General features: G+C 42.3%; 1 protein-coding gene across 4 annotated transcripts in view; it reads right to left on the bottom strand.

Moving 5' to 3' along the window:
• Positions 1 to 17272, bottom strand: part of AFF4 (ALF transcription elongation factor 4) — a 119903-nt gene that overhangs the window by 30087 nt on the left and 72544 nt on the right. For 2 of the 4 annotated variants that reach the window (XM_075856457.1, XM_075856454.1), the window contains exons 3-5: positions 9651 to 9777; positions 4162 to 4905; positions 366 to 410 (exon numbers count right to left, since the gene is read on the bottom strand). In XM_075856457.1, coding sequence (XP_075712572.1) covers positions 366 to 410; positions 4162 to 4905; positions 9651 to 9773 — 912 coding nt within the window. In that variant the 5' untranslated portion in view covers positions 9774 to 9777. Of the gene's footprint in view, positions 1 to 365; positions 411 to 4161; positions 4906 to 9634; positions 9778 to 17272 lie in introns of those variants that run through there. The other 2 variants (XM_075856456.1, XM_075856455.1) reach the window with 2 other exon arrangements.

Here is a 17272-nt window from a genome sequence, read left to right as displayed (position 1 = left end):
CAGGCTTTTCCAAGCTCTAGGTGGATTCATAAAAAAAATAAAAGCAATGTAGGTGGAAAAATATAGATTTTTTCAAAAAAAATATAGTTTTCAGCGCTGCGGCCTTCTCCTTAACTCGCCGCAGGTCATCCAGGTAGTGACATCACATCCAATGAGAAGTCACGTCACATGTGCAAATGATGGCACAGCTTAGTGGACTCAAAAGTACAGGATGTGCCATGAAGGTTGCCATGGTCATGTGATGCGAGGTCTTAATGAAAGTTTAAGTATGATTTTTATTTCTCTACAGCAGGCACAGTAAAGGGGTTTTCTGAAATGCCCACAGATTTTCCAATCATTATAACATTTCTAATAAAATAACTTACTTTTAGAATTTCATCCACACAGCTAACGTCACCAGATGCGGAGGCCTGAAATACAAAAGTGAAAGCTACTGAAAAACATAATTAGGAAAAGGGACGATCGTGGCAAGAACTTCATTTCCTAGTGTCCTTTGTAAGGCAGAGACATTTGTGGATTCTGTTTTAAGATACGAATAAAGCCAAAATGTGTAATGCCAGAAAACAAAGCTTTACATTTCCAAGTTTTAAGTGGGGAAAACAGTGTGAGAAATGGTGCAGACTATTCCCATAACACCACTAACGCTTCACGCTGTTATTCAATATACAGCAGGTAGAACCATTGTTGGTTAATGCAGAGCTGATCCACCATGAGTAATATTAAGGGGGAACTATGGGACAGTGACGTGTTCATTGGCCCTATAACCGCTGTACAGCATTGTGCAAGGAAACTGCGTTGAGCACTGAAACAATTGCAAATTATTATTGTATTCCTGCGATGATCAAATATACAGCGTTTTACTGGCTACTTCCCCCAATTCTGCATCATCATCTGGCTTACAAGCAGAACTGGTTGACTTGTACCGTACATATCCAAGGCTAAACCTCAAACTACAAGTAAGAGGATCCACAGTTTCTGCCGTCCATTAGGAATGCACATCGAGAAGATAAAACGGAACAAAAGATGGTGCACACATTGGACCTCAAGCAGAAAACATTTATGCAAAAATAATCTGTTATCCACAGCAGCAAACCAGAACCCTACAAATCTACACGGAGCCTCTATGGCAATGCAAGGAGTCTGTACAAAGGGGCACTCTGCATGACCTTAGGCCCCATGCACACAACCGTAAAAACGCCCGTAATTACAGGCCCATGGACTTCTATTGGGCACGTGTACCTTCCGTTTGCGTACGGGAAGGTGCCTGAGCCGTTGAAAAACATAGAACATGTCCTATTTCAGGCCATAATTACGTCACGGGCAGGCCCATAGAAGTCTATGGGGCTCTTGTAATTATGGGTGGCTACGTGTGTGCACCCGTAATAACGGGAGCGTTGCTAGGCGACGTCAGGGGATTTACATTTTTGAATAAAGAGAAGCAGAGAAAATTGCGTCTGAGCGATCATGTGACCCTTTTAATGGGTTTGGACAGGATTGGGACATCACATCCAGACCACTTTTTTTACGGGTCCGTAAATACGGGTGGAATACGGATGACAACAGACCCGTATTTATGGGTACGGGTCCGTAAATACAGGTTAAAAACGGGTGACAAAGAACCCGTATTTACGGGAGGGAAGAAATATGGTCGTGTGCATAGGGCCTTAGTTTGTGCAAAAGATCTTTGTGGGTAAATAGAGCATGTTCACACGACGCTCAAACAAAACGACGTGTAAGCATGGCCAATACGCTAGTTTTTAGTGAAGCGCTTTTTAAAACACAGGCGTTTTTCGAGTGTTATTTTACACGTTGTGCGTGCTTAACTATGGGAACATTTGGCACATTTTCAGCATCGAAGAATTGACCTGCCATTTTATTTTATTTTTTTAAATATGCTTGCAGGAAAAAAACACCATGTAGTAAATGCACACTTTCCCATTGTTTTCAAAGGGAAGCTTAATAAAGCTTTGATGCCAAAATACGCAAATCCAGAGTGTTAACAGGGCCTCAGGTGAATTGCAGCGGATGGGAAAACACATACATGCGTCTGCGTTTTTGAATCGCATTGTGGTATCGAATGAACAATCGATGTTGTGATTCTCCCCGCTGAAGTCAATGGAGAAAACCGTGACAGAACATGTTGCCATTTTAGAACCTACAGCAAGCTACAAAAAGTGCCGTTTTCAAACTCAAAATGTAAAGCGGTGTTCACATCAGTATGTGTTTCGTTGAGGTTTCCGTCCGGTAACCCCGCAGCGGAAAGGCAAACCTAAACCTCAGCTTCCGTTTACCTCAACATTGAACTCAATGGTGACGGTAACCTAGCGAATGGTTTCCGTCTGTCACAGTTATGACAGGGTTCCGTCGTTTTGACGGAATCAACAGCGCAGTCGACTCAGCTATTAGTTCCGTCAAGAACAACGGAACCCTGTCACAGCGGTGACAGACGGAAACTATTAGCTAGGTTACCGTCACCAGAGTTCAATGGTGAGGGAAACTGAAGTTTCCATTTGCCTGTCCGTTGAAGGGTTAACCTGACGGAAACATCAGACGGAACCCCTCAACGGAAGGGCAACGGTGCTGTGAACAGGCCCTAAATGAGATTGTTTACAACACAACCGCATTAATGGCACGAGTATTCCGACAGGACTGGGCAGAACCTGGCAGAGAATTTTCTTCTGTCATCGCTCTAGGGCTTCATGCACACGACCGTAAGGATTTTATTGTCCGCAAATACGGATGCATGTCTGTGGCAGATCGCAATTGCGGAAGCACCCATAGACTTCTATGGGCGAGTCCGTGGCACAATTGCAGACGAGATTATGATATGTTCTATATTTTGCAGATCATTTCTACGGCCCGGACACACATCCATAAATATACGGAAAGGAGTACTTGGCCTATAGAAATGAATCGGTACGCAATTTCGGTCGTGTGCATGGGGTCTAAACCAGGGCTTCTCGATCCTTTTCTACTGGGCCCTCACCAGTCAGAACAGGATGATGCCTCGGCTTCAAACCTGTGTTTTTTTTTTTTTTAAATTACCTTATCTCCTCAACTCTGTATAACATTAAATGTATAAAAAGGAGTCAATTAACTGCTCCAAACTACAGGCACTAGTTGTGCTCTTACAGGGGTGGACCAGTTTCTAGTCAAATGTCTAAAACACCCTACACTGCAGTGTTCGGACTAAAGATATTCTATCCGTAAATAAGCGCCGATCAACAATTCAGCATGTTGATTGGCACCTGTTTGTTCCATTCAAGTAAGTAGGGGGGCGAACGTTTCTCCACATACATTTTGCATCTTGCCAGCAGCACATCCGCGGTTTACACGGTGAGATGTGCTTCCGACAAGCGACCATTTTTCTGTCGACATAAAAGATGCAATAAGCAGACGAACAGGCGTTTGCTTTTTCTTTTGGCAGCTGAACACGACCCAGTTTACACAGGGCAATGATCAGGAACAATCGTTCATATGAACGCTCATTTGCCTGATAATTGGCCAATGTAAAAGGGTCTAGAGGCGACTGTAAATACCCTCATTGCATTCCAAGGCTCCTGCTCCCCTGGATAGGCTGTATAAACAATGTATGGCGGTGGTGAACCAGATCATAGGTTTCAAAATAGCGGCGGTCACGTGATATCCCCAAGTGGCCGGTTGCCTGCTGTACTGGCGCTGAACAACGGCTGAATGCATTCAGCGCATGTGCAGACACAGGAGATTCTGCTGCCTGTGTCTGCGCTGAACGCATTCAATGACGACACAGAAGAGCATGCAACCGCCATCTTGAGAGTCAAGGACGGGATCACCGCCACCGTACACAGCTGATCCAGGGGGAGCAGGGGGCCTTGAAATCCAGCAACAGCTGAGCTTTCCCTTTTCAGTCAATCTTTTGTAAACCGTGAGTACTGACCTACCACAGCATGTAGGTTAGAATGTGGACTGACTATCAAAATAAATGGCTCCTATCATTTTTAGACTTTGGAGCCCTGAAGTGATAAAACAAGTGACTGACGTAGTAGTGTAAAAAAAAAAACCTGAATCTGGAAACTGACAACATGCCATGTAAAGGTGAAGTGGTACAAAGTTTACAAGTCAGGCAACCTGTGTAGTAGGGCCACACGTTGGGTTTCAGAGGGCATGGAAGAAGTGACTTACATCCAGTGGCTGTGAAGGGATCTTCAGTTTCGTTAAGTGTGCTTTAGAGGACTTCAGTTCCGTCATGCTATTGCCTTGAGACTGACTGCTGTAGTGTTCAGTGGACAATTTTGGTTCCATAGATTCTGGCCCATCCATGGGCCGTACATAAGCCGTAGGTTTCTGCAACATTGAGCTAGACTTTGACATCAAAGACGGTGGAAATGCTTGTGAGGAGTGCTGTCCACTTGAGAATGAAGGTGCTCGTGAAGGGGAGTCCCAGTTCACATCTGGGTCTCTTGGAGATTTAGAGCGTGGACGATCCTTGCTGTGGTGATCAATCCCATGAGAACGGGAATGGCTAGAATTTAAAGCAGCCTGTTTTGCTGGGCTGATGGACCGTGATTTTGAGTGTTCTGACCCGTGTTGCCCCTTCTTCCGGCTACTGCTGTGGGACTCCCTATCATGCCTCTGACTGCTGCCACTGCTTCGGCTGTGCCCTCCTTGTGCACTTGAGGAACGTTTCTGGGACTGAGAAGTGCTTGGTGCAGGCCCTACAGGAGTCCATTTACTGCTCTGGTGTGAAGTACTATGTCTCTGATCAGCATAAAAGTTTTGTCCAGATTTATCATCTGATGGAGGAGGAGGAACGGTGTGCTTGGAAATCCCAAGTGACAAAGGGGGGTCAGTTATCATATCCTTCATTTCATCGTAGTTCCCCAGCATACTCTGGATTCTGCTTGATAATTTATCTTCCTTGCTTGTCTAAAACAGGGGCACAGACAAAAAGATTAGTAAGAAATACTACAATGAATGTCTCCAAATAAAACAAATCAAACACGAACAGTCACATCACTTGGTAACAAACCAAAACAAAAAGTTATACGATCAACAACTATTTTTGAAAAATTGCTTCTGATGGGAACAAAACTATGGATACAACAATAACAATGGAAAAGAGGGGGATGAGTAAATTGTATAATGGAGGTTAGAGCCAAAAGGTCCATCACATCACAAACCACTTATTTTATTACAGTGAATGTCCATTTTTGAGGAGCTTTGTGAAATAAAAACAAATCACGGCACTTGTCTTTAATATCATGATTGATGACCAAAGATTATATACACGCACAACAAGAGAAACAAAGCAAGGTCTGCGAAATAAAGACGTTGATGGCTTATTTAGGCTATTTACTTTGTACCGGTAACTTGAGACTTATGGCAGGGCTATAGGACGACTTTGGTCGCGTGTCTTGTCCACAGGGTAAAGCATTGGTATGTCATGAAATGGAAACGGTGCACGTCTTTCATCAAAACAAACGTGGCGCAACAGTCGTGTCACACCAAAGCAGCATTGATCTGCAGTTTAAGCACAAATAGAAGTTGCAGAAGCATGAATCCGCACAAAACGTGCGACTCAAGTCTATGCTATGGAAGCTTAAGTCGCGTGACCAAAGTTGTGGTGTAGAACTAGTATGAGGCGGAATTCAGATAGCCGTACATTTAATACCAAAAACAGGATTGGATACCATCCGAAAATAGTTTCCAAACAAAACCTTTGGGAATGGTCTAATTTATTTGTCCCGACAACATGTGACTGTTCTTGGTGCCAAATATATAGCTCCGATACAGTGTTATATTATGGCCAAGTAAATGCAGTAAATCTATTCTACCACTCCGGTGCGGCCATCCTCATACCCTCACATCAGAATAACCACCCTGCTACGAGTTGTGCAGACATTCCCAGGTTGTGGCGCGTCCCAGAAGAAATTCAGAGAACACAATTGCCCCTGCAGTATTACATTTACAGCCCACATACTTATTGTAGATTTTAGGAGCCAATATAAAATGTCTTAGTAGTCCTCAAAAAGAACTTCCATAGTCAACAGAAAACTAAAAAAAAAAGTTGGGCACCAGCAGCACATTTCTAGGCGCACTGGCTACCCAGTTATTGGGATTGCCCATTCTTGAAATCTCCAGCACTACGTGGGTGAACACAAATCTGAATTGCTAACAAGGCCATGAAAGTTATTTTATTCACAATTTCATAGTTATTTTGGGTTCATATAAAGCCCTTATCTTGAATGGCTTCTAAACACTACATATACTATAATGTCTGGCGTAACAACTCAAGCAAACAAAACAGCAAGACATACTTCCATATTGACCGGATAGAACACTTCCAGTAAAACTAAATCCATTCGGACATAAAACAGACAGGCGTATAAATAAAAATCAGAGACGGGAGCTCAGCAGTGAAGTAAAAAAATGTTTCTAAGAAAAAGGTTACGTGGTCACGTACGTAGAGTATGCGTCAGAGGCGACAAAAAGTACTGAACAGATACAGATCACAACAGAAGGAAGTGGTTTTTGATGAGACCCTGGAAACTCACATATGTAAAGCCATTTTTTTCTTTATTTTATTTTTTTTCAACAATGCGAGTGGCCATCACTGAATGCCTTTTCATGCAAATCTTCCAAAACTTCTTGACAATCGTAGGTCCTTGGTTACAACATCTAAACTATTTCCATATATCTCTACGTGAATAGACACACTACTCACAAGCAGGAGAGGTCCAACAGGGCATGGAGGCTGCCAGGAATGCTTAATCCCCGCAGCTTCCCGAGCATCTTATCAGAAACAGTATGTATCACAAAATCAGGAGTCTGCTGCCATATACCTAGAATACAGGATGCGGCAACCTGCATTTGACAAATCTTTGCACAGCAGCGGCGGGAATTAAATATTCTTGCAGCTACATTTCTCAGGTTGGATTGGGCAGGTATTATAGTGGTGTAAATTGTAAGATAACAGAATTCAAAAGACCACCTATATAGCCCCCTGATTTTGGCCTTAAAGGGGACCTGTCACTAGGTCATACAAAGTGAACTAGCAGTCTCACCTTTCTACTGCGGTCTCCTGGACTCCAGCGATGCTTATATTTATTTCTTCAGCCCCCTGTTCCAGAAAAATGGCCTCCCAATTTTTTGTGTGACAAATACGTTAATGAATCGCTTACTAGCCAAGAGGGTGTCAACAATAGAGATTCTCCCCCACATCAAATAGCCATATCTCGGGCTGTGGAGCACCTAGAACAGTTCTGGTGGCATGTGAAAGGTGAGATTCTAATCTTTCATATGCCACCAAGATCGCAGTTCTAGAAGTGACACAATCGGAGATATCACAGTATGGAAATGGAACAGGTGGTACATGAAAGATAAGAATCTGATCTTTCATATGCCACAAGAACCACTGTTTTAGGTGGTCTACAGCCCAAGACATGACTATTTGAAGTGATCCCCTTCCCTCCAACCTAAGTCTCTCACAGTGACCCTCCAGAGATCCCATTGAGCTAGAACTGTGTGTGAAGCAGCATCATCATGCCGATAGGGCAGAGTCAGAGGCGGCGAGGTAGCTCCACCTAAGGAGAACTGCTGGCGTTAACTCCCTCTTTTCTAGTAAGGGATTCATTACCATATTTGGCAAAAAACACAAAAAACTAAACGGGGGCCATATCTCGGGAACGGGGGCGTAGAAATGAAAGCACCGCTTGAGTCCATGAGACAGCAGTAGTAAGGCGAGACTGCTCGTTCACTTTCTCTGACTTAGTGACAGGTCCTCTTTTAGGACCAGAATCATTACATTGTTTTTGCCTACAACGCGTTCCGACATTTATAAAACTTTAGCCTTAGACTTTTATGCAGGGAAAGTTGTAGCCCTTTTTAGAGCCATTTCAAATGAAGATATAGTAGATATAGAACTTGGGGTTTCATTAATATTCATCATGAGGTGAACATTTGATGCTGTGGGTTGGCGTCACAATATTGTTTTTAGTTCCATTAGGGAGCGAACAGTTTTCTAACATACTGGCTGTTGGCATGGCCACAGGACAGCTCTTGGTGCCTTAGCCAGTGAATTCGGACATTGATAGGTTTCGCTTCAGAATTGAAACACAGCTAAACAAGAGAACTCCGAAGGTTAGGTATAGAAGGATAAAATTAGTTAATATTGGAAAATAGCAAAAGGTATTTGAGTGACACCACACTTGCACAATACAAAAACAAAACTCGTTTCAATAAAAGAAGGGCTGTGCCATGAAGACAACCCCTTTAAAATGGAAGCTGGCCGGGTAATCAGCCAGGTCTATCAGAAGGGCACTCCGTTTTTAGCTCAGATGTGGATAACCAAGCGGTGAATCTCCCTCTAGGAAGCCAATATTCCATAACAGAAAATATGGACAGTGGTTGTCGTCGTAATGCAAATCATTTCAATAAAAATCAGACATTAAGCTCATATTATTCTCAGGGTATTTAAAAAAATAGTTCAGACAGATCCAATAGTTCAGGTTTCTCGTCTGAAGGGGTTTTACATAAATATAAAATAGAGATTTCTCCCCCCGATTTTAGAAGTCCTAGGCATTCTTCATGGTTAAAGTGCAACAAAAAGTATAGTATACTAAAAGAGTGTTCATTCAACTGATTTTTCTGGCTAGACTAAAAACTGCTCGTAATTGGCTGACTATTAAGAGCCCTCACCCAAAGAATGGATAAACACAGCAAAAGCGCTAATATCATACGAAAAAAGGAAAAACCGCATCAATATGGATAGTTAATAAGATATAGAAGGAGTAGTATTAGGCAATGCTACTTTTTGACTCTCCTCTGCCCAAGTATTGGGGTGGGAAACATATATAAGAACACTTAATAAATGTTTATGAATGAAGGATGAGAAAAAATAAAATAAATCATCAGTTGCATTACAAAGCTATGTTTTAAAGGGCAGGGATCCGAAGTTCCTGCAATGACCAGCACCACCACAGGAGCGCGGTTGTCGCTGAACAGAAAACTGGAAAGGTGAAGGCGACTTGCTAGGGCTTAAACCTCCGCTTTCTTTATTATTCACATCTAGGCTGTGTTCACACTGAGTTTTTTGCAGGAGGAAAATTCCTCCTGCAAAAACTGCTCCAGTAGGTTTTTGCACAGTGGTTTGACAAAAACTCGTCAAAACACTCGTCGAGGTTTATTTTTCCTCTTTCTGACTGATTGAAATGGGGTTTTGGCGGTAAAAAAAACTCGTCCAACTCCCATTGAAAACAATGGGAGGCATTTTCGGGCGGTTTTTGAGGAGTTTTTGGGCGCGGTTTCCGCGTCAAAAAAACTGTGTGAACAGGGCCTAAAGATGAGAATCTCTAAGTCTCCAGTGTAATAAACAAATGATGCTTAATTCAATTATTCTTTAATCCGGAAGCAATTACCTCATTAGTCAGTCAAGTTTGGCGAATTTATTACTCAGACAACACATTTACAAGCCAGGGCATGTGACGAGAAATACAACCAATACGGATTCCATTACTGAAAGGAACTCTTTGGAAGCCATGCCTCCAAAAGGGTTATGGCAATTCATGCGAAAAGTCACTGCCCACTGCGGGGAGCACATTACAAGTACATAGTCAGCAGATGAAGACTTGCACTGGGAAAGCAGAAATATCATTACCGTGTAGCACACTTACAACTTTATAAGGTTCAGCAAAGAGAGGAGAGGTAGATGGAAAGGCCTCTTCGCCCTGCTGGATTTCTTGATTTCGCCTTTCCCTTTCTTTCATACGCAGCACGTTCCGTTCTTCACGGTTCATATTGCTACAAAGAAAGACGTATACAAAGTCAACATTTCAACAGATAACTACACTATTGCATCCACAATATAAACCTATTTTGGAATAGGTCATGGGATTTCATTCAACTAAAAGCAGGAGGGAATCCTTTGACATTGAGCAGGCTAAATATACACGTATTAGAAGGGAGCGAGGCCGGTTTTCCTGAAGGTTGAAAGCCAATTATTGATATTATGTAATGCCTGTAGCTTAGATAAACATGCACTTGTCTATGGAGGTTGCTAAGGATGAAAGATGAGTAAGGATACAGAAATGAAAAAGCAGTAGATCAAGTTCATGAAATTACACTCTTACATTCCACCAGCATCAAGCACTTTTTTCCAGCAAATTAAACCAGTTATTAACGAACAGTCGAACCCAACTATAAAAGGGTCTGGCACAGAGGAAAAAGGCCCCCAAAGTAAAGCAGAAAACCATCAACTTCCTGCATCTTAAGCGGATTTTAAATAGGGCGATGTAATTATGTAAATTATATGTGAGTCAGCAAGATGCCATTTAAAGCAACATTTACATTCAAACATTTCAAATGGTTGAACTGCGGTAAGAGTTATTACTTACTAAAGTGCTGTCTGTAGCTGAAATGCCTCTGTATGCCAGTCTCACATGAATATGTTCCTGGTGTTTATTTCCTGCTTGTGTGACATTCTGTATAATACAGGACATCACAAACCAAATGCCTCTTATCTCCACTGCTCTCCATTATCCTTCCCGGTCTCTGAACTATCTACTGGCCAGCATGTGAAACACAATCCCTTCAGAGTATAGCAGCAGAACAGCACTGCGGTGCCAGTAGCAGACCCCGTGTAGAAGTACACCACTACCTTACACCTTGTAATGGAGGGGCATGCAGGCAGATGTAAATAGAGGCAATTTATGTGAGAGAGCGGAACCACGGGAACTGTAGTCCCTTACATGGTTATCCTGCCCACAGCAAGCCCTGGTGAAATGAAATAAGTGCTGCACAGAGGTGGGCAATAAAATGAAAAATGCTATAAAAAAAAATAAAAAAAATAAATAAATAAATACTTCTGAGCTGTTGAGGATTTACCTGTTGAGCATTCAGACAGATATAGATATTTGTGCTTTACATTAGTTCTGAAAACCCCTTTAATGCAATATGAAATGTGTACATCTGCTCACATTTAGAGTTCTATTCTGAATATTGAGGATTTGCTGTTAAACAGAAACCAGATCGAGGATGACAGCTACAATGTTAAAGAGAACCTTTCACCTGCCCATACGTGTGCAGCATGTAATGGTCAGGGCTGCACAAACACTGGCTCACGTTACACTTTTTTCAGATCTTCCTCCGTTATTTACAGATCGGTGCCGTTATATTTGGCACCCGATGTGTAAATAAGCCCCTGCACTGTCAATGGGGCGTTTCTATCTAACTAAATGGCAAGGGGGCGCAATCTCTTAGCTTGGACACTGTCCAATCAGCTACGGACAGTGTCAGGGCGGCTTGCGATGTGTTCCCTCCCGCGATAACACAGACAGAGCGCGCTCCCTGCAGAACCACCAGCCTGTGTATGTTCTCACGGGAGGGAACAAAACAGTTCCAGAGCGAAGCGATCGCGTGCCCTTGCCATTTAGATAGAAATGCCCCATTGACAGTTCAGGGGCTTATATACATATCGGGCGACCTATATAACGGCACCGATACGTAAATAACTGAGGAAGATAGGAAACTTTTTTAAAGTGTGCCAGTGTTTGTGAAGCCCTGACCATTACATGCTGCACATGTAAGGGCAGGTGAAAGGTTCTCTTTACAGATAAGCAGTTAGGACATATAACCAAGTAGCAGCCATCAGAAGTTTAGCTGTCACTTTTCAGGTAAATGAAGATATATGAGAAATCAAAATATGTTTAATTTTGTTACTTTAAACCAAAGAAATCAAAGCCTTATTGAAATGTAAACATTTTTAAAAAAAGTTGAGCCCCCCTCCCCCATTTACCATAGTGAGTAAATTATTTCAGAATAAGCTGTCAAATGTGTTTGTACCTAAGGGAATAACTGGTCATTATAGGACTGCACTTATTACCAGGTTTCCCCTCTGTAGGCTCTATGTCAAAGTGCCAGTTTTCCCCGAACTCCTCTCCAGAGTGGACGGAGACTAGCTGCTATATAGTCTCCTATACACAGAGCACAGGAGAGACACTGCTCGTCCATATCGCTCACACAAAGGAGAAACATATGGGGACATTATACAGAAGTAATGAGCAGTGTAATCTGCTCTCTCAGTATAGCGGATTATTTGTCTGATAAGTAGAGAAAGAAGATCTATAACAAACTCTAATAGCGCTTGTACTATTGATTAGGAAACATTTTTTGGAAACTATGTTAACACTATAAAAAGCAAAAAAATTCTAAATTAATTAACTAAAAATAAACAGAATATCCTCTGCTCTAGTGCTGGCAACTGAGCCATGTTATTGCCAATAATTTAGTGCAAGTAATGGGCCTCATGCACAGGAGCGTAGCCATGTGCACGACCGTGATTTTCGGGTCGGCCGGCTGCGGTCTGTCACCCGCAAATCGCGGGCTGTGCACATGGCCGCGTCCATTATTTGCTATGAGCCTGGATAACACGGCCGTAATAAGACATGTCCGTTCTTTCTGCGGTCCAGGCTCATGGGCCATGCACGGATCGTGGAAACCACAGTCGTGTGGTATGGACCCATAGGAATGAATGGGGCCGTAATTCTCCCGTGGATCTTCAGGAGAATTGCGGCGGCAAAAGCACGTTCGTGTGCATGGGGCCTAACTGTGATAACATGTATGCATACAGCATGTGACTATTGTATTATGGAAAATTACATAGGATCAAGATCCTGTTTCTTTAAACCTGAATGACAGCCAACTAAATAACCAGCTTGAACGTATTGTATGGAACACATAATTATAAGGGTGTGTAGCCACATTGTGCGTAATAACATTGTTATTCTTGAAATGAAATGCACAGAACTGCATAAAATGTGCGGCCTAGAAAGAAAAAAAAAAAAAAAAAGATCTGGGCTGTTTCGATTTTTTTGTGCGCTTTTTTGCAACACCAGTTCCACAATGAAGTCAATGGGGAAAACTTGCCACACAAATAGTAGGGAGAGAGAATGTTGTATTCTATACAAATGTCATTTATCCCTAGTTTATCTGTACCAATGCACATACATACACTTTTTCAACCACATTGGAGCACATTTATCAGAACTAGTGCAAAGGAAAAGCAGAGGAGATTCCACCTTTCATTTTGCGGAGGTCCTTTGGAAAATGAAAGAAGAAAATCGGATTAGTTGCCGTTCGCAAATACTACACTTTTCCTTTTCACCAGTTTTGATAAAACATTCCTATTGTGTAAAGGGGTATTCAAGAATTCTGTTAAAAATAAGTTAGCATCTGGGTGCTGTAGTAAGATAAGACACACGCACACAAATTCTAGAAAAAGCAAAAAAAAATAATAAAATAAAAACTTGACCAAATGATGCCTTTAAAGGGTCCCCCCAAAGTTACTTTCCCATCCGGCGTGGAGATTCGTAACTGCGCGACAAACTCCAGTTGCCGAGGCAACCGTACGACGCCCAGTGAGTATCGTGCACAGGTCCTAATTAATAAAAATATGACCTGTGCACAATACCCGCTGGGCCTCATACAGTTGCCAGTAACTTCGGGACACTTTAAAGAGATTGGCTGGTTTGGAACGGTGATTTCTCTGCATTGAAAGAGTGATTCTGTTAATAAAGTTAAGTTGTGGTTCACTGTCCCCCAGGCATAGTCAGCAGAACAGACTCAATAGAACAGCCAGTATTCTTTGAAGGGACCCACACACAAAAGGCACGAATACTCCGTAATACAGTCCGGGACAAATCTTAATGGGTACTCCTACTAAAAAATGTGGAACCATTAAAAGGTATTCCATGTGTCAGTCTCTTACAAGTTCATTTTTTTGCTGCTTCTATCACTATAGATCACACCAAGGTTGTTACAGAAGTGTGAATCCGGCTTCATTGATGTGCAGTTTCTACTGGAGTCTATGGGAATCTATGTGTCACTCATACAGCCAACAGAACTCACTGTATGATGAAATAACGCGGACTGTTCTCCACAGGGGGGGGGGGGGGTACAATCTATCACAGTTACGGATGACCAGACCGGTTCCGATCACACAGAAGATCAGTTTAACCTTCCTGACTATATACACTTATAATCTCATATTATATAGGGGAATATTAACAAACGTATGTTCATTGTACTCCCAGCAGGCAGAGACGGTACGGCCCCTATCCGAGGCATCATGGTAAGGGAGGCGGCTGTTCAAGATGGTGTTGGATACGTGGCAGACTGGACTGCAGGGAAGGGAGTACAATATTCATAAAAGAAATGCAGTACTGGATCAATAAACTGGTGGGAGGGGGGTGAAGTGATATAAAGTGGTTTCTGCTGGAGGTCTTCAACAATTTCTAGAGACCGCATCAAACAGTCCAGGAAACACGACAAACCGTTCAGCGTCATGCACTCCTCTCCATTCATTTAGTCAGCACATAGGGATCCTGTTAGATCACTATGTGCTGTCTTATACTAACACATTAACGATACTGAAGTGTTTAGACAGTGAATAGACATTACACGGGATGTCTATTCACAATCCCTGCACTTCGTTACTCTGTCTGTGGTAGTTACAGCAGAGGAAGCGTAATCTCGTTGTAACCTGTCATCTACAGCGTAATCTCGCGAGATTACGCTTCCTCTGCTGTAACTACCACATACAGAGTAACGAAGTGCAGGGGTTGTGAATAGACATCCCGTGGAATGTCCACTGTCTAAACACTTCAGTATTGTTAATGTGTTAGTATAAGACAGCACATAGCGATCTAAAAGGATCCCTATGCGCTGAGGAAATGAATGGAGAGGAGTGCATGACGCTGATTGGTCAGCGTCATACACTCCTCTGTACAATGCCCACTTGGTCTAAGGTAAAAACACGCCCACTTGGGCATTAAGTAACTCATTAGCATAAATCTAAAATCGCTAATAAAGTGGTGAAAACAGATCGTTTTTTTAAATAAAAAGCACTGCTGTCACCTACATTATAGCGCCAATCTCCTTATGTAGGAGATAAGCCACTTATAATGTGGTGACAGAGCCTCTTTAAGGATGGCTCCATTGCAGACACAAACCACATCCAAATGCGGTGCCCAAAATCCACAAAATTTTGCCAATAATATTGTGGCCAACACATTTGGGCATGGGTTCACCTCCATGCAGTCGCCGGAGCTTGGGGGAATGTACCCTTACAGTACAGTGGGGCTGGGGCTACACAGACTTTTTATTCTATGGAGGTGTAAAAAAAAAAAAAAAAAGTAGCAACCATTTTTTAAAATATGCTCCAAAACCCCAGCATGTAACGATTAGAAATCACTAGCGACTCGCTTGACCAAAGGAGATTTTCAAGCTACTTAATGCATTTCTATGAACAGCAACTTCAGAACGTTTTTTGTTTTTTTTTGAGTTGGCAATAAATAGTCTAGGTGTAGACTTAGCCTCTTAGAGCGGTGTCTTGTAACGAGACGTGCACCTATGTGTCCATCACATGACCAGAACAGATTTTTATCCCCATTGGAGTAAACAATGAACATTTCTATTAAATGAACGCAAGCAGAGTTCTTGAAAACAGTGTGGAATGGATACAGAAAGCATATTGGAATAAGGTATAACTTTTGCATATACAGGAAAATAAAAGTTTTATTTGCAAAATCCAGAATACCCCTTTAAAGAGGCTCTGTCACCAGATTTTGCAACCCCTATCTGCTATTGCAGCAGATCGGCGCTGCAATGTAGATTACAGTAACATTTTTATTTTAAAAAAACGAGCATTTTTGGGCAAGTTATGACCATTTTTGTAGTTATGCAAATGAGGCTTGCAAAAGTCCAAGTGGGTGTGTTTAAAAGTAAAAGTCCAAGTGGGCGTGTATTATGTGCGTACATCGGGGCGTTTTTAATACTTTCACTAGCTGGGCGTTCTGATGAGAAGTATCATGCACTTCTCTTCAGAACGCCCAGCTTCTGGCAGATCACGCTGTGACGTCACTCACAGGTCCTGCATCGTGTCAGACGAGCGAGGACACATCGGCACCAGAGGCTTCAGTTGATTCTGCAGCAGCATCGGCGTTAGCAGGTAAGTCGATGTAGCTACTTACCTGCAAACGCTGATGCTGCTGCAGAATCATCTGTAGCCTCTGGTGCCGATGTGTCCTCGCTCGTCTGACACGATGCAGGACCTGTGAGTGACGACACAGCGTGATCTCTCGAGAACACGCTGTGTCTGCACTGCCAGAAGCTGGGCGTTCTGAAGAGAAGTGGATGATACTTCTCATCAGAACGCCCAGCTAGTAAAAGAAGTAAAAACGCCCCGATGTACGCATATAATACACGCCCACTTGGACTTTTACTTTTAAACACACCCACTTGGACTTTTGCAAGCCTCATTTGCATAACTACAAAAATGGTCATAACTTGGCCAAAAATGCTCGTTTTTTAAAAATAAAAACGTTACTGTAATCTACATTGCAGCGCCTATCTGCTGCAATAGCAGATAGGGGTTGCAAAATCTGGTGACAGAGCCTCTTTAATAGTAAACACAGAAGCGTACCCTTCTCCCATATAGTAATAAAAATGGTGTTCCTCACTAGAGACACAGCCCCTCTTCACTTCATCAGTAGTCCCAGGAGACCCCTCGCATAATCCCAGCAACCCCCCTACTTCTCCAGCAGTCACAGCAATTTCCGCTCGTCAGTGTTAGGACTGTGGTTAACCTATAAATTAATCAGTATATACAATATGGGTTTGCACGAACATCTGTACTTTTGACAGCTCTTGCCAGACAAGGGGAATTATGCCAACTACTAGATTAGGAGACTAATTGATACTATATATATATATATATATATATATATATATATATATATATATATATATATATATATAAAAAACGTAGGAGACCTACAAGGACCATTTTAACCTTAGACAAGCAGGTGCAAGCAATAAACTATACTTAACATTAATGTTTTAGATCACAGCTTCTGAAACATTTGGTCAAAAATAGAATCAAAATCAAACAAAATAAGTGCTATGAATGTGTCACACTATTGGTAAGGGGATCAAGGTGGCATCTAGGTACAAATTGAAACGTTCAAACCAAGTCGGTTATACTATAACAAATGGCATTAGGGAAAGAACCTTCAACTGTTCCATGTGTAGATTGTAATTAGTTATATAGAGGAACTATTACAGTGCAGGATTTTGCTAAATAGTCCTTGTTTAGTGGGTTCTGCTTCTAAATAGCAGCACAGACCGGCTGTAATGCATGCTGGGGCTTGCTCATATGGCCCCTTTCACAGTGCATTTATTCCTTCTGTGTTCGGTACGAAATCAGGCTGCCACGTATCCCACTGTATAGGCATACAGT

This window comes from Rhinoderma darwinii, chromosome 3 (assembly GCF_050947455.1).
Source record: "Rhinoderma darwinii isolate aRhiDar2 chromosome 3, aRhiDar2.hap1, whole genome shotgun sequence".
Taxonomy (NCBI): Eukaryota; Metazoa; Chordata; class Amphibia; order Anura; family Rhinodermatidae; genus Rhinoderma; species Rhinoderma darwinii.
Note: the sequence above shows the minus strand (reverse complement) of the source record. Positions and strands in the feature narration are given on the sequence as shown.